Source organism: Coregonus clupeaformis, chromosome 24 (genome assembly GCF_020615455.1).
Source record: "Coregonus clupeaformis isolate EN_2021a chromosome 24, ASM2061545v1, whole genome shotgun sequence".
NCBI lineage: Eukaryota > Metazoa > Chordata > Actinopteri > Salmoniformes > Salmonidae > Coregonus > Coregonus clupeaformis.
In genome coordinates this window covers 39,672,084-39,684,350 of record NC_059215.1, presented here as the reverse complement: position 1 = coordinate 39,684,350, position 12,267 = coordinate 39,672,084, and the positions used below count along the sequence as shown (strand labels likewise).

Here is a 12,267-nt window from a genome sequence, read left to right as displayed (position 1 = left end):
AGTAGTCCAGAGCTGGGCCGATTGGTACTCTTATTCTGCGCACACACTGGACAGGCAGCAACATAACCCCGAGTATCCTCGGCCATGGCAGGCCACCAAAAACGTCTGCGAAGAAACGCCATTGTCCGAGCCACGCCAGGGTGACAAGCCATCTTGCTGGCGTGGGACCATTTGAGGACAGCAGGACGAACCGACTCAGGCACAAACAACCGACCGGGTGGACCGTTACCGGGACCGGGCTGAGTCCGAAGGGCCGCCAGCACCTCCTCCTCAATCTTCCACATAACTGCTCCCACGACGCAGTTCCGGGGGAGAATTGTCTCGGTCTTGGACCCACTCTCCTCCGTCTTGGAGAACATCCGGGACAAGGCGTCCGCCTTGCCGTTCTTAGATCCAGGTCGGAACGTCAGGGAAAACTTGAATCGTCCGAAAAACAACGCCCACCTGGCCTGACGGGAGTTGAGACGTTTAGCCGATTGCACGTAAGCAAGATTCTTGTGGTCAGTCCAGACAATAAACGGTTGCTCCGCCCCCTCCAACCAGTGGCGCCACTCCTCCAAGGCAAGTTTCACCGCGAGAAGCTCCCGGTTACCCACATCGTAATTCCTCTCCGCAGGCGAAAGGCGACGAGAGTAGTAGGCGCAGGGATGGAGTTTACTGTCCGTGGAGCATCGCTGCGACAGGATGGCGCCAACTCCCACATCAGACGCGTCCACTTCAACGACGAACTGACGGGCCGTGTCCGGTTGAGAGAGAATCGGTGCGTTGGTGAATCGCCTCTTCAAATCCAGAAACGCTCGATCCGCCTCCGGATTCCACTTGAAGGTCCTGATACTGGAAGTCAAGGCAGTTAACGGAGCGGCCACACGGCTGTAATCCCGGATGAATCTGCGGTAGAAATTCGCAAACCCCAAAAATCTCTGGAGCTGCAATCTCGTACCGGGCTGGGCCCATTCCAGAACCGCCCTAACCTTCTCCTGGTCCATCCTAATCTCTCCCCTGGAGATGATGTACCCGAGAAAGGATGTCGTGTGGGCGTGAAACTCGCACTTCTCGGCCTTCACGAACAGGCGATTCTCCAACAATCGCTGCAGAACCTGCCGGACATGCTGGACGTGGTCGGAAGGTTCCTTCGAGAAGATCAGAATGTCATCCAGGTAAACAAACACAAAGAGACCGATCATATCTCTCAGGACGTCGTTCACCATACTCTGGAATACCGCTGGAGCATTGGTCAGTCCAAACGGCATCACCTGATACTCGAAGTGACCCATCGGTGTATTGAAACCCGTCAACCACTCGTCCCCCTCTCTGATCCGGACCATGTGATACGCATTGCGTAGGTCTAGCTTGGTGAACACCGTAGCACCCTGTAAGGAGTCGAAGGCAGAACTCATCAAGGGCAGGGGATACTTGTTCTTGACCGTGATGTCATTCAACCCCCGATAATCAATACACGGTCGAAGAGAGCCATCCTTCTTACCCACAAAGAAGAATCCTGCCCCCAGGGGTGATGACGAGGGACGAACGAGACCAGCAGCTAGGGACTCCTTGATGTAGGTCTCCAAAGCCTCACGTTCAGGTCGGGAGATACTGTATAACCTTCCCTTGGGGTAGACAGCTCCAGGGAACAGGTTGATGGCACAATCATATGGTCGGTGGGGAGGGAGTGACAGAGCCTTCTGCTTACTGAAAACTTCCCCCAAATCGTGATATGTCTCGGGAACCAGGGACAAATCTGGGGGTTTAGCCTCAATCACCTGACTGGGAACCGAATGGGGGCAGGCAGTCTTGAGACAGTTAGCATGACAATCAAGGCTCCAACTCGTTACCTTGCCCGTCACCCAATCGAACGTGGGATTGTGTTCCTTCAGCCAGGGGTATCCAAGGACCAGAGGAACCTGGGAAGACGGCAGAATGAAGAATGAAATCATCTCAGAATGATTCCCCGACAACCGCATCTTAACCGGTTCAGTCCTCATCGTGATACGTGCCAGACTACTGCCGTCCAGAGTGGTAGCTTCAATGGCTTCCGGCAATTGCTCCTTGGAAAGCCCCAGCTGTTCCACCAACTCGGCATCTAGAAAGCTTCCATCGGCACCTGAATCGATAAAAGCGTTAATCGCTAAGCTCTGATTCCTGTTCATAAGGGTAGCCGGGAAACGGGGTCTGACAGAGGTATTGAGAGGTCGAAACTGGCTCGCTAAAAGTCCTCCCAACTTTAGCGAGCCGCGCAGTTTGACGACCCGACTGGAACCTGAGAAGCTGATCGGTTGGACGGAGCCCATTGCTTCTCCCTCCTTCGCTCTCGGACTCGATTATCCACCCGAATAGACAAGGCTACCAAGCTGTCCAGGTCACTAGACTCCGGATAGGAGATCAACTCATCCTTGAGCTGCTCCGACAGACCCTGGTAAAAGGCCGCTTGCAGAGCCTCCTCATTCCACCCACTCTCCACAGCCAACGTCTTGAACTCGATCACGAAGTCGGCCACGCTGCGAGTTCCTTGGCGAAGCGAAAACAGGCGCCTAGCTGCGTCCCTCCCTCGGACGGAATGGTCGAAGAGCTTCCTCATCTCGGCCGTGAACCCCTGGTATGAAGCCATGCAGGGATCCTGTCGTTCCCAAACGGCTGAAGCCCACTCCAGCGCTCGACCACGCAGCAACTCAATCACAAAGGCTATCCTAGCCTTGTCTGTGGCATAAGAGTAGGGCTGTAGATCGAACACTAATCCACACTGCATAAGGAAGGAACGGCATCTTCCCAGCTCCCCCTCATATTTATCCGGTGTCGGAACCTTGGGCTCACGGAAGGACACAGCTTCAGAAGCGGCAGGCGAGATGGGTGAAACCGGTAGTGGATCTTCCACCGGACACTTGCGTTGGTTCTGGACCTCCGTCAGACCGGTAGAAAGGTTCCGAACTGACAACGCGATCTCCTGTAGTACCGTGCTATGATGGCCCAACATCTTCTCCTGCTGGGTAATGGCATGGCGAACAGAGTCCAGGTCCGCTGGGTTCATTACTGGCCGGATCGTTCTGTCACGAGTTGCTAAGCCAGAACCCAGAAGCAGACCAGGACAAGGTAAGTTGAAACGAAGGTGAGTGTTTATTTACAAGTTCAAGAGTGATGCTGAATAATCCAGGGAACAGAGCGGGCGGCGTTGATTAGTTGTTGGGGGGTGCAGTGGTTGATCCCATCCTGGGTCGGCAGCCGCCGACCACCAGGCAGAGGTTGGATGAAGGTTCCGGACGGGTGACTGCAGATGGAACAAAACGGGGGTAAGTAAGCAACAAACCAACAAGGTGCAAAAACAACAAAACTAACGCTAGGCTCTAAGACTGATACTCTGGTAAACCTACTGTTCATGGCTAACGATCCGGCAGGGAATGGATGTTAGGCCAGAGCCTAAGAAGGGTGATGATCAGGACCAGGTGTGCAGATTGCTGATGGGATGCAGGTGCGGAAATCAAGAGAGCTCCCCGGAGCGTTCCAGAACCCTCGGGAAACTGGAGATCACGAACATAACAACTAGTCCACAGACAGGACCCGACTCAGACTGCCGGGATCGTTACATTAAGGTTATATGGGAGAAACTTGGAGAGGTGGATGGAGGAAGTCAAACAAGACAGAGTAGTTATTTGCTCTGATTCATGTGCAGTGTTAATGAGTCTCCAGTCCTTTAGCTCATGTAGCAGACAAGACCTGCTTTATGAGGTGCTACAAACCAATGGCAGGATTAAACAGATGGGTATTCAGATAAGATTTAGTTGGGTCCCAGCCCATGTGGGGGTGGAGGGGAACGAGGCAGTAGATGAACTGGCTAAACAAGCACTTAGTAGTGGGGATGTTGACGTTGAAGTTTCAATGAGCAAGGCAGAGGCAAAAATACTGATATATACAGTGTTGGTGCAGAGATGGCAGGAGCAGTGGAATAGAGATAATAAGGGAAGGCATTTATTTCAAGTACAGAGGAAAGTCGGGGAGGGGAGGACGGCAGGAAGGGACAGAAGAGAGGAGGTTATTTTGGGACACAGCCAGTTGAATAAGACATTAAATGTGATAGGAAAGCATCCAACAGGAAAGTGTGATTATTGTCAGGAAACAGAGACCGTGGAGCATGTATTGTTACAGTGTGGGCAGTATCAGAGGGAAAGAGAGAGGATGAGATCTAGTATGAAGGAGAAGGGGATACAGGAAATTAGTTTAAAGAGTATATTGAGTAGAACGTCATTAGATGTAGTCTCAAATATTTTGTTAGCTTTTTTTAAAGCAACGGGGCTGGCAGGTAGGATTTAGTTTCTCCCTGTCTCTGGCCCACACTCCAGTACAGTAGGTTGCGGTAATGCACCATAACTTTGGATGCCAACCGCCGATAAACCCCACTGAAGAAGAAGAAGAAGGACCGTGGATAGATGGCAGCATTCGCGCAAAACTGAAAGCGCGAACCACCGCATTTAACCATGGCAAGGTGACTGGGAATATGGCAGAATACAAACAGTGTAGCTACTCACTCCGCAAGACAATTAAACTGGCAAAACATCAGTATAGAGAAAAAGTGGAGTCGCAATTCAACGGCTCAGACACGAGACGTATGTGGCAGGGTCTACAGACAATCACAGACTACAAAAGGAAAACCAGCCACGTTGCCGACACCTTCTTCGCCTGCTTTGAGGATAACACAGTGCCACTGACGAGGCCCACTACCAAGGACTGTGGCCTCTCCTTCTCCGTGGCCGACGTGAGTAAGACATTTAAGCATGTTAACCCCCGCAAGGCTGCCGGCCCAGACTGCATCCCTAGCCGCGTCCTCAGAGCATGCGCAGACCAGCTGGCTGGTGTGTTTACGGACATATTCAATCTCTCCCTTTCCCAGTCTGCTGTCCCCACATTCTTCAATATGGCCACCATTGTTCCTGTACCCAAGAAAGCAAAGGTAACTGAACTAAATGACTATCGCACCGTAGCACTCACCTCTGTCATCATGAAGTGCTTTGAGAGACTAGTCAAGGATCATATCACCTCTACCTTACCTGTCACCCTAGACCAATTTCAATTTGCTTACTGCCCCAATAGATCCACAGACGATGCAATCGCCATCACACTGCCCTATCTCATCAGGACAAGAGGAATACCTATGTAAGAATGCTGTTCATTGACTATAGCTCAGCATTCAACACCATAGTACCCTCCAAGCTCATCATTAAGCTTGAGGCCCTGGGTCTAAACCCCACCCTGTGCAACTGGGTCCTGGACTTCCTGACGGGCCGCCCCAGGTGGTGACATCTCCACTTCGCTGATCCTCAACACTGGGGCCCCACAAGGGTGCGTGCTCAGGCCCCTCCTGTACTCCCTGTTCACCCATGACTGTGTGGCCAAGCACACCTCCAACTCAATCATCAAGTTTGCAGACGACACAACAGAAGTAGGCTTGATTACCAACAATGACGAGACAGCCTACAGGGAGGAGGTGAGGGCTCTGGGAGTGTGGTGCCAGGAAAATAACCTCATACTCAACGTCAACAAAACAAAGGAGATGATCATGGACTTCAGGAAACAGCAGAGGGTGCACCCCCCTATCCACATCGACGGGACCGCAGTGGAAAAGGTGGAAAGCTTCAAGTTCCTTGGCGTACACATCACTGACAAACTGAAATGGTCCACCCACGCAGACAGTGGGGTGAAGAAGGCACAACAGAGCCTCTTCAACCTCAGGAGGCTGAAGAAATTTGGCTTGGCACCTAAAACCCTCACAAACTTTTACAGATGCACAATTGAGAGCATCCTGTCGGGCTTTATCACCGCCTGGTACGGCAACTGCACCGCCCGCAACCGCAGGGCTCTCCAGAGGGTGGTGCGGTCTGCTGAACGCATTACTGGGGGCAAACTATCCACCCTCCAGGACACCTACAGCACCCAATGTCACAGGAAGGCCAAAAAGATCATCAAGGCCATCATCCACCCGAGCCACTGCCTGTTCACCCCTCTATCATCCAGAAGGCGAGGTCAGTACAGGTGCATCAAAGATGGAACACTAGTCACTTTAATAATGTTTACATATCTGGCACTACTCATCTCATATGTATATACTGCATTCCATTCTATAATATTCTACTGTATCTTAGTCCATGCCGCTCTGTCATTGCTTGTCCATATATGTAGATATTCTTAAATTCCATTCCTTACTTAGATTTGTGTGTATTGGGTATACAGTGGGGAAAAAAAGTATTTAGTCAGCCACCAATTGTGCAAGTTCTCACACTTAAAAAGATGAGAGAGGCCTGTAATTTTCATCATAGGTACACGTCAACTATGACAGACAAATTGAGAAAAAAAATCCAGAAAATCACATTGTAGGATTTTTAATGAATTTATTTGCAAATTATGGTGGAAAATAAGTATTTGGTCACCTACAAACAAGCAAGATTTCTGGCTCTCACAGACCTGTAACTTCTTCTTTAAGAGGCTCCTCTGTCCTCCACTCGTTACCTGTATTAATTGCACCTGTTTGAACTTGTTATCAGTATAAAAGACACCTGTCCACAACCTCAAACAGTCACACTCCAAACTCCACTATGGCCAAGACCAAAGAGCTGTCAAAGGACACCAGAAACAAAATTGTAGACCTGCACCAGGCTGGGAAGACTGAATCTGCAATAGGTAAGCAGCTTGGTTTGAAGAAATCAACTGTGGGAGCAATTATTAGGAAATGGAAGACATACAAGACCACTGATAATCTCCCTCGATCTGGGGCTCCACGCAAGATCTCACCCCGTGGGGTCAAAATGATCACAAGAACGGTGAGCAAAAATCCCAGAACCACACGGGGGGACCTAGTGAATGACCTGCAGAGAGCTGGGACCAAAGTAACAAAGCCTACCATCAGTAACACACTACGCCGCCAGGGACTCAAATCCTGCAGTGCCAGACGTGTCCCCCCTGCTTAAGCCAGTACATGTCCAGGCCCGTCTGAAGTTTGCTAGAGTGCATTTGGATGATCCAGAAGAGGATTGGGAGAATGTCAGATGAAACCAAAATATAACTTTTTGGTAAAATCTCAACTCGTCGTGTTTGGAGGACAAAGAATGCTGAGTTGCATCCAAAGAACACCATACCTACTGTGAAGTATGGGGGTGGAAACATCATGCCTTGGGGCTGTTTTTCTACAAAGGGACCAGGACGACTGATCCGTGTAAAGGAAAGAATGAATGGGGCCATGTATCGTGAGATTTTGAGTGAAAACCTCCTTCCATCAGCAAGGGCATTGAAGATGAAACGTGGCTGGGTCTTTCAGCATGACAATGATCCTAAACACACCGCCCGGGCAACAAAGGAGTGGCTTCGTAAGAAGCATTTCAAGGTCCTGGAGTGGCCTAGCCAGTCTCCAGATCTCAACCCCATAGAAAATCTTTGGAGGTAGTTGAAAGTCCGTGTTGCCCAGCGACAGCCCCAAAACATCACTGCTCTAGAGGAGATCTGCATGGAGGAATGGGCCAAAATACCAGCAACAGTGTGTGAAAACCTTGACCTGTGTCATCGCCAACAAAGGGTATATAACAAAGTATTGAGAAACTTTTGTTATTGACCAAATACTTATTTTCCACCATAATTTGCAAATAAATTCATTAAAAATCCTACAATGTGATTTTCTGGAGAAAAAAAATTCTCATTTTGTCTGTCATAGTTGACGTGTACCTATGATGAAAATTACAGGCCTCTCTCATCTTTTTAAGTGGGAGAACTTGCACAATTGGTGGCTGACTAAATACTTTTTTTCCCCACTGTATATTGTGAAATTGTTAGATATTACTTGTTAGATATTACTGCACTGTCGGAGCTAGAAGCACAAGCATTTCGCTACACCCGCAATAACATCTGCTAAACACGTGTATGTGACAAATATAATTAGATTTGATTGTATAGTAATGAAGATGTTATAACAAAATGTTTGCACGCTCTGTCTTACTGTCTTTGATCAAATAATTGTAATGTTTTAAATGTGTTTTCTACTCAGTCGGGGTCTTAACTTACTGTTGCAAGTAAGAATAGTAGAATACACAAGGTGCAATTTCAAAATTTGGTTGCGCATCAACAGTTTTTCTCTTGTTACTGAGTCACTGATAGTCAGGCAATTAGCCCAATTAGCCCAAGTTAGTCTATTAGCCAGCTATATAAATTTAGTAATTATGGTCGAATTACCGGCAGAGAGCCTCCCATTGATTTTGTTAGTCAGACTCACTCAGATATCATATTAAAAACTGCAAACTCCACCCTATGGCAAAATGTGTAGAATTGCAGGAAATTAGCTGTAGAACAGCACATTTTCCTCTCCACCCCATGGCAAAATGAGTAGAATTGCATGAAATGAGTTGTAAAATTGCTCAAACTTATCTCCGCACCATGGCAAAATGTGTAGAATTGGAGCAAACTTTATTTAAAACTGCAACATTTCTGGATCTGGGTGGATCGTAGCCTACCTCTCAAGCAGTAGCAATGTGTTCCAGTCCATTGCACCTCCTCATCCACTTCAATATAGCCTGCTGTGTCTCACATTGAATAGATAAACTGTTAGCTTTAAACTGTCATTAGATCACTTGTTGAATTGCATATTAATAACATATTAACACACTAAAAAGCAGTCTTTTTATATTCGGGGACCTTTCACTTTGCTCTGGGTTCTGTTGCTTACTGTATCTCCTCTGCCCCTGTTGGATAATTGAATGAACCTATGGCCCAGTAGCAGCTATTAATACCACCTTCGTTCCAGCTTCTATTTTAGGGTAGAAGCTGTTAGGGTAGGGGCTAGCAGCAGGGAGCAGGGCAGGGTTTGGGGGCACAAGACACAGACACAAAACACTGGGACTCGACTCGACTCGCTTCCATGTGACAAGGCAATATTTCAACCTGGACTCTCTTCAGAAGGCTAATACAGTTGTGATGAATATTTTGTTTGTGTGTATCATGATCCTGCATTCACCTGACCTTTTCCATCATTTGTTGTTGACACGTATTGGGAACGTATTGAAAGCAGCTTTGTGTTCTTGAGGAGACACACACAGAGACACGTGAATCCAGTATCTTTCTCCTCTGTTTTATGTTAACAGAAGGTAAGAGCAGAGAGAGGGAAGAAGGCAAGGTGGCTGGCTTGGTGGATGGCACTAGCTGGACACTTGATTGATTGTGTGGAGAAAACTAATGGATATTGTGTTTTTTGGGTGAAGCCTGGATACCAGAATAAAAAATGGGGTAGAAGTGTCTGATTTGATGAATCATGCATGTGTTTTTGTGTGTAAGAGAATTTGTGTCCCTTATATCAAAATAATAGTGACTGCCTATCAATGCCAATATGTAGCAGCTTAGTGTGCTTATAGCATTATTGTACAGTACATTTCTTCTGTTATCAACTAGGCTGCATGGCTGAAATGGCTTCTTATTTTGGCATGACATGTGGAAACAATCAGTCAGACAAAGGGCCTGTTCTCAATCACCTCTCCACTGGTCTTGGCCCTGAGTCCAAATTCCAAGTTCCTGATAACAGTTTTATTTTGATTATCAGCAATAACATTTAGAAACCTGGTGTCTACGACAGGCCATGTGGGTTCAATTTTGTCACCCTCTTCTCTCTCTCTCCCTCCTTCCCTCCAGGGTAAATGGCAAAACCCCCTCCATCCCCTATCACTTCAGTATCATCCCCTACCACTCCAGTATTTTTTACTCGGATCAGTGATAGGGACCTGACTGAGATCGAGCTACATTCCGTGGAGTCCATCAACGACCTACACCGCACCCACCCAGTATACAACCACAAAGGTACCAGACATTGCCAGGCTGTATCGTGTAACTATAGACTTGCATCCAAAGGCACCACTGAAATGTGCTGCTCATTGCTCCCCATTGCTTATAGTCGCTATAATCTCCACTGTCTCTATGGTCTCTTCAGGCAGCAGACGACCTCCTCTTCCTCCTGCTCCCTCCACCAATGGGAACCTCCATCTCAGGGACAGACCGATTGTCTGTCAGACAGGGCATCCAATGAGAAGTCGATGTCAGAGTACGCTCCGAGACCTGTTGACGCCCACCTCGTTTCGATACACCATGATAGCACTGATGCTATTGATGCTGCTTGTTATCTTCTATTTCTTAGGTAAAGCTATTCACTTACTCTTTCTTGATCTGAAATCCAACGATGCACGTTTTGCCTTGGTGTCCCTTTATGTGACTGTGTTTCTGCGTCCCCCCTCCAGTGCAGCAGGGCAGCGCTCTCCGGTCCCTGACTAAGGCAGTGATGGAGAGACAGGCTGCAGCCCTAAAGATCTCCCAACTCATCCAGGAGCTGCAGGCGCTGCGCCATAACCTCTCAGCCATCACGGGAGGACCCTGAGGAGCAGAGGTCACCGAAAGGAACACCCTTCACCCCCTGGCCCCTGAGGGACCTGTCCTAGGGGCCCCTGGACAATGAGACTGTTACACCAACTGTTACACTACATGTCCCAACATCAAGTCAAATCCCTTCCCTGCACATGGTATTGGAACTTGGGTCCGTCCAGAAACAACCCCTGGCCCCTACTCCCATATGAGAAGAGCCCGGGTGTTAGAAAACCCACAGAGAATTTCCATATACTGTATATTTATAAGTTGTTTGATTTGCTAGGCAAATCTCACAAAGAATAGACTCATACAGTATGATTGTAGGGTTCTGAACACTTTATAGCATCTTTAGGGACTTCACAGCACAAAGGACCACACTCTTGAACTGACAATGAATGTACTCAGACAACTGCACAGGGACACAGAAATGGTTGAGGTTCGAGATGCCCATGTGATCTGTGACTTACACAGCTGTAACTTTTAGAAGTGGTATTCTTTTACATGTATGCATTTGACAGGAAATGTATGATGAAATGTCACAGCCATTTTGTTACTGAAACACTTTGCTGATTTGGGAAATTCTGTCTGACTATCAAAACTGAAACATGTCACGAGTGGAACTGAATTGTATAGAATGAATACGCTGAGGTAGTGCCTTAGCACGTTTTCAATTTGATACACTTGGTGGAATTGCAATGATGCCACTGTACACCAACTAAATAAACAAAAGAGGTGATATTCAAATAAAATTGTATTTGTCACATGAGCTGAATACAACAGGTGTAGACCTTACTGTGAAACGCTTACTTACGAGCCCTTAACCAACAATGCAGTTCAATAAATTGAGGGGGGGGGTCAATGTAAATAGTCCGGGTGGCCATTTTATTAATTGTTCAGCAGTCTTATGGCTTGGGGGTAGAAGCTGTTAAGAAGCCTTTTGGACCTAGACTTTGCATTCCGGTACCGTTTGCTGTGCGGTAGCAGAGAGAACAGTCTATGACAGTTGCCATACCAGGCGGAGATGCAACCGGTCAGGATGCTCTCGATGGTGCAGCTGTAGAACTTTTTGAGGATCTGGGGACCCATGCCAAATCTTTTCAGTCTCCTGAGGGGGAAAAGGTGTTGTCGTGCCCGCTTCACAACTGTCTTGGTGTGTTTGGATATTATATATACAGTATCTCACAAAAGGGAGTACACCCTCACATTTTTGTAAATATTTGAATATATCTTTTCATGTGACAACACTGAAGAAATGACACTTTGCTACAATGTAAAGTAGTGAGTGTACAGCTTGTATAACAGTGTACATTTGTTGTCCCCTCAAAATAACTCAACACACAGCCATTAATGTCTAAACCGCTGGCAACAAAAGTGAGTACACCCATAAGTGAAAATGTAAAAATTGGGCCCAATTAGCCATTTTCCCTCCCTGGTGTCATGTGAATCGTTAGTGTTACAAGGTCTCAGGTGTGTTAAATTTGGTGTCATCGCTCTCACACTCCCTCATACTGGTCACTGGAAGTTCAACATGGCACCTCATGGCAAGGAACTATCTGAGGATTTGAAAAAAAGAATTGTTGCTCTACATAAAGATGGCCTGGGCTATAAGAAGATTGCCAAGACCCTGAAACTGAGCTGCAGCACGGTGGCCAAGACCATACAGCGGTTTAACAGGACAGGTTCCACTCAGAACAGGCCTCGCCATGGTCGACCAAAGAAGTTGAGTGCACGTGCTCAGCGTCATATCCAGAGGTTGTCTTTGGGAAATAGACGTATGAGTGCTGCCAGCATTGCTGCAGAGGTTGAAGGGGTGGGGGGTCAGCCTGTCAGTGCTCAGACCATATGCCGCACACTGCATCAAATTGGTCTGCATGGCTGTCGTCCCAGAAGGAAGCCTCT

At 47.7% G+C, this 12,267-nt stretch overlaps 2 protein-coding genes across 2 annotated transcripts in view; one reads left to right on the top strand and one right to left on the bottom strand.

Moving 5' to 3' along the window:
- The window catches only part of LOC121538148 (aminomethyltransferase, mitochondrial-like), a 29,713-nt gene extending 20,975 nt beyond the window's left edge, over positions 1-8,738 (bottom strand). The window contains exon 1 of the mRNA XM_041845941.2: positions 8,478-8,738. The gene's annotated coding sequence lies outside the window, so the exon portion shown is untranslated. The remainder of the gene's footprint in view (positions 1-8,477) is intronic.
- Positions 8,739-8,841: 103 nt separating this feature from the next.
- Positions 8,842-11,134, top strand: si:dkey-20d21.12 (uncharacterized protein LOC556245 homolog). Its single transcript, XM_041845942.2, has 4 exons — positions 8,842-9,107; positions 9,646-9,810; positions 9,941-10,144; positions 10,245-11,134. Exons 2-4 carry the CDS (start codon positions 9,651-9,653, stop codon positions 10,379-10,381), a joined length of 501 nt encoding a protein of 166 aa, XP_041701876.1. The 5' UTR covers positions 8,842-9,107; positions 9,646-9,650; the 3' UTR covers positions 10,382-11,134.
- Positions 11,135-12,267: the final 1,133 nt, after the last annotated feature.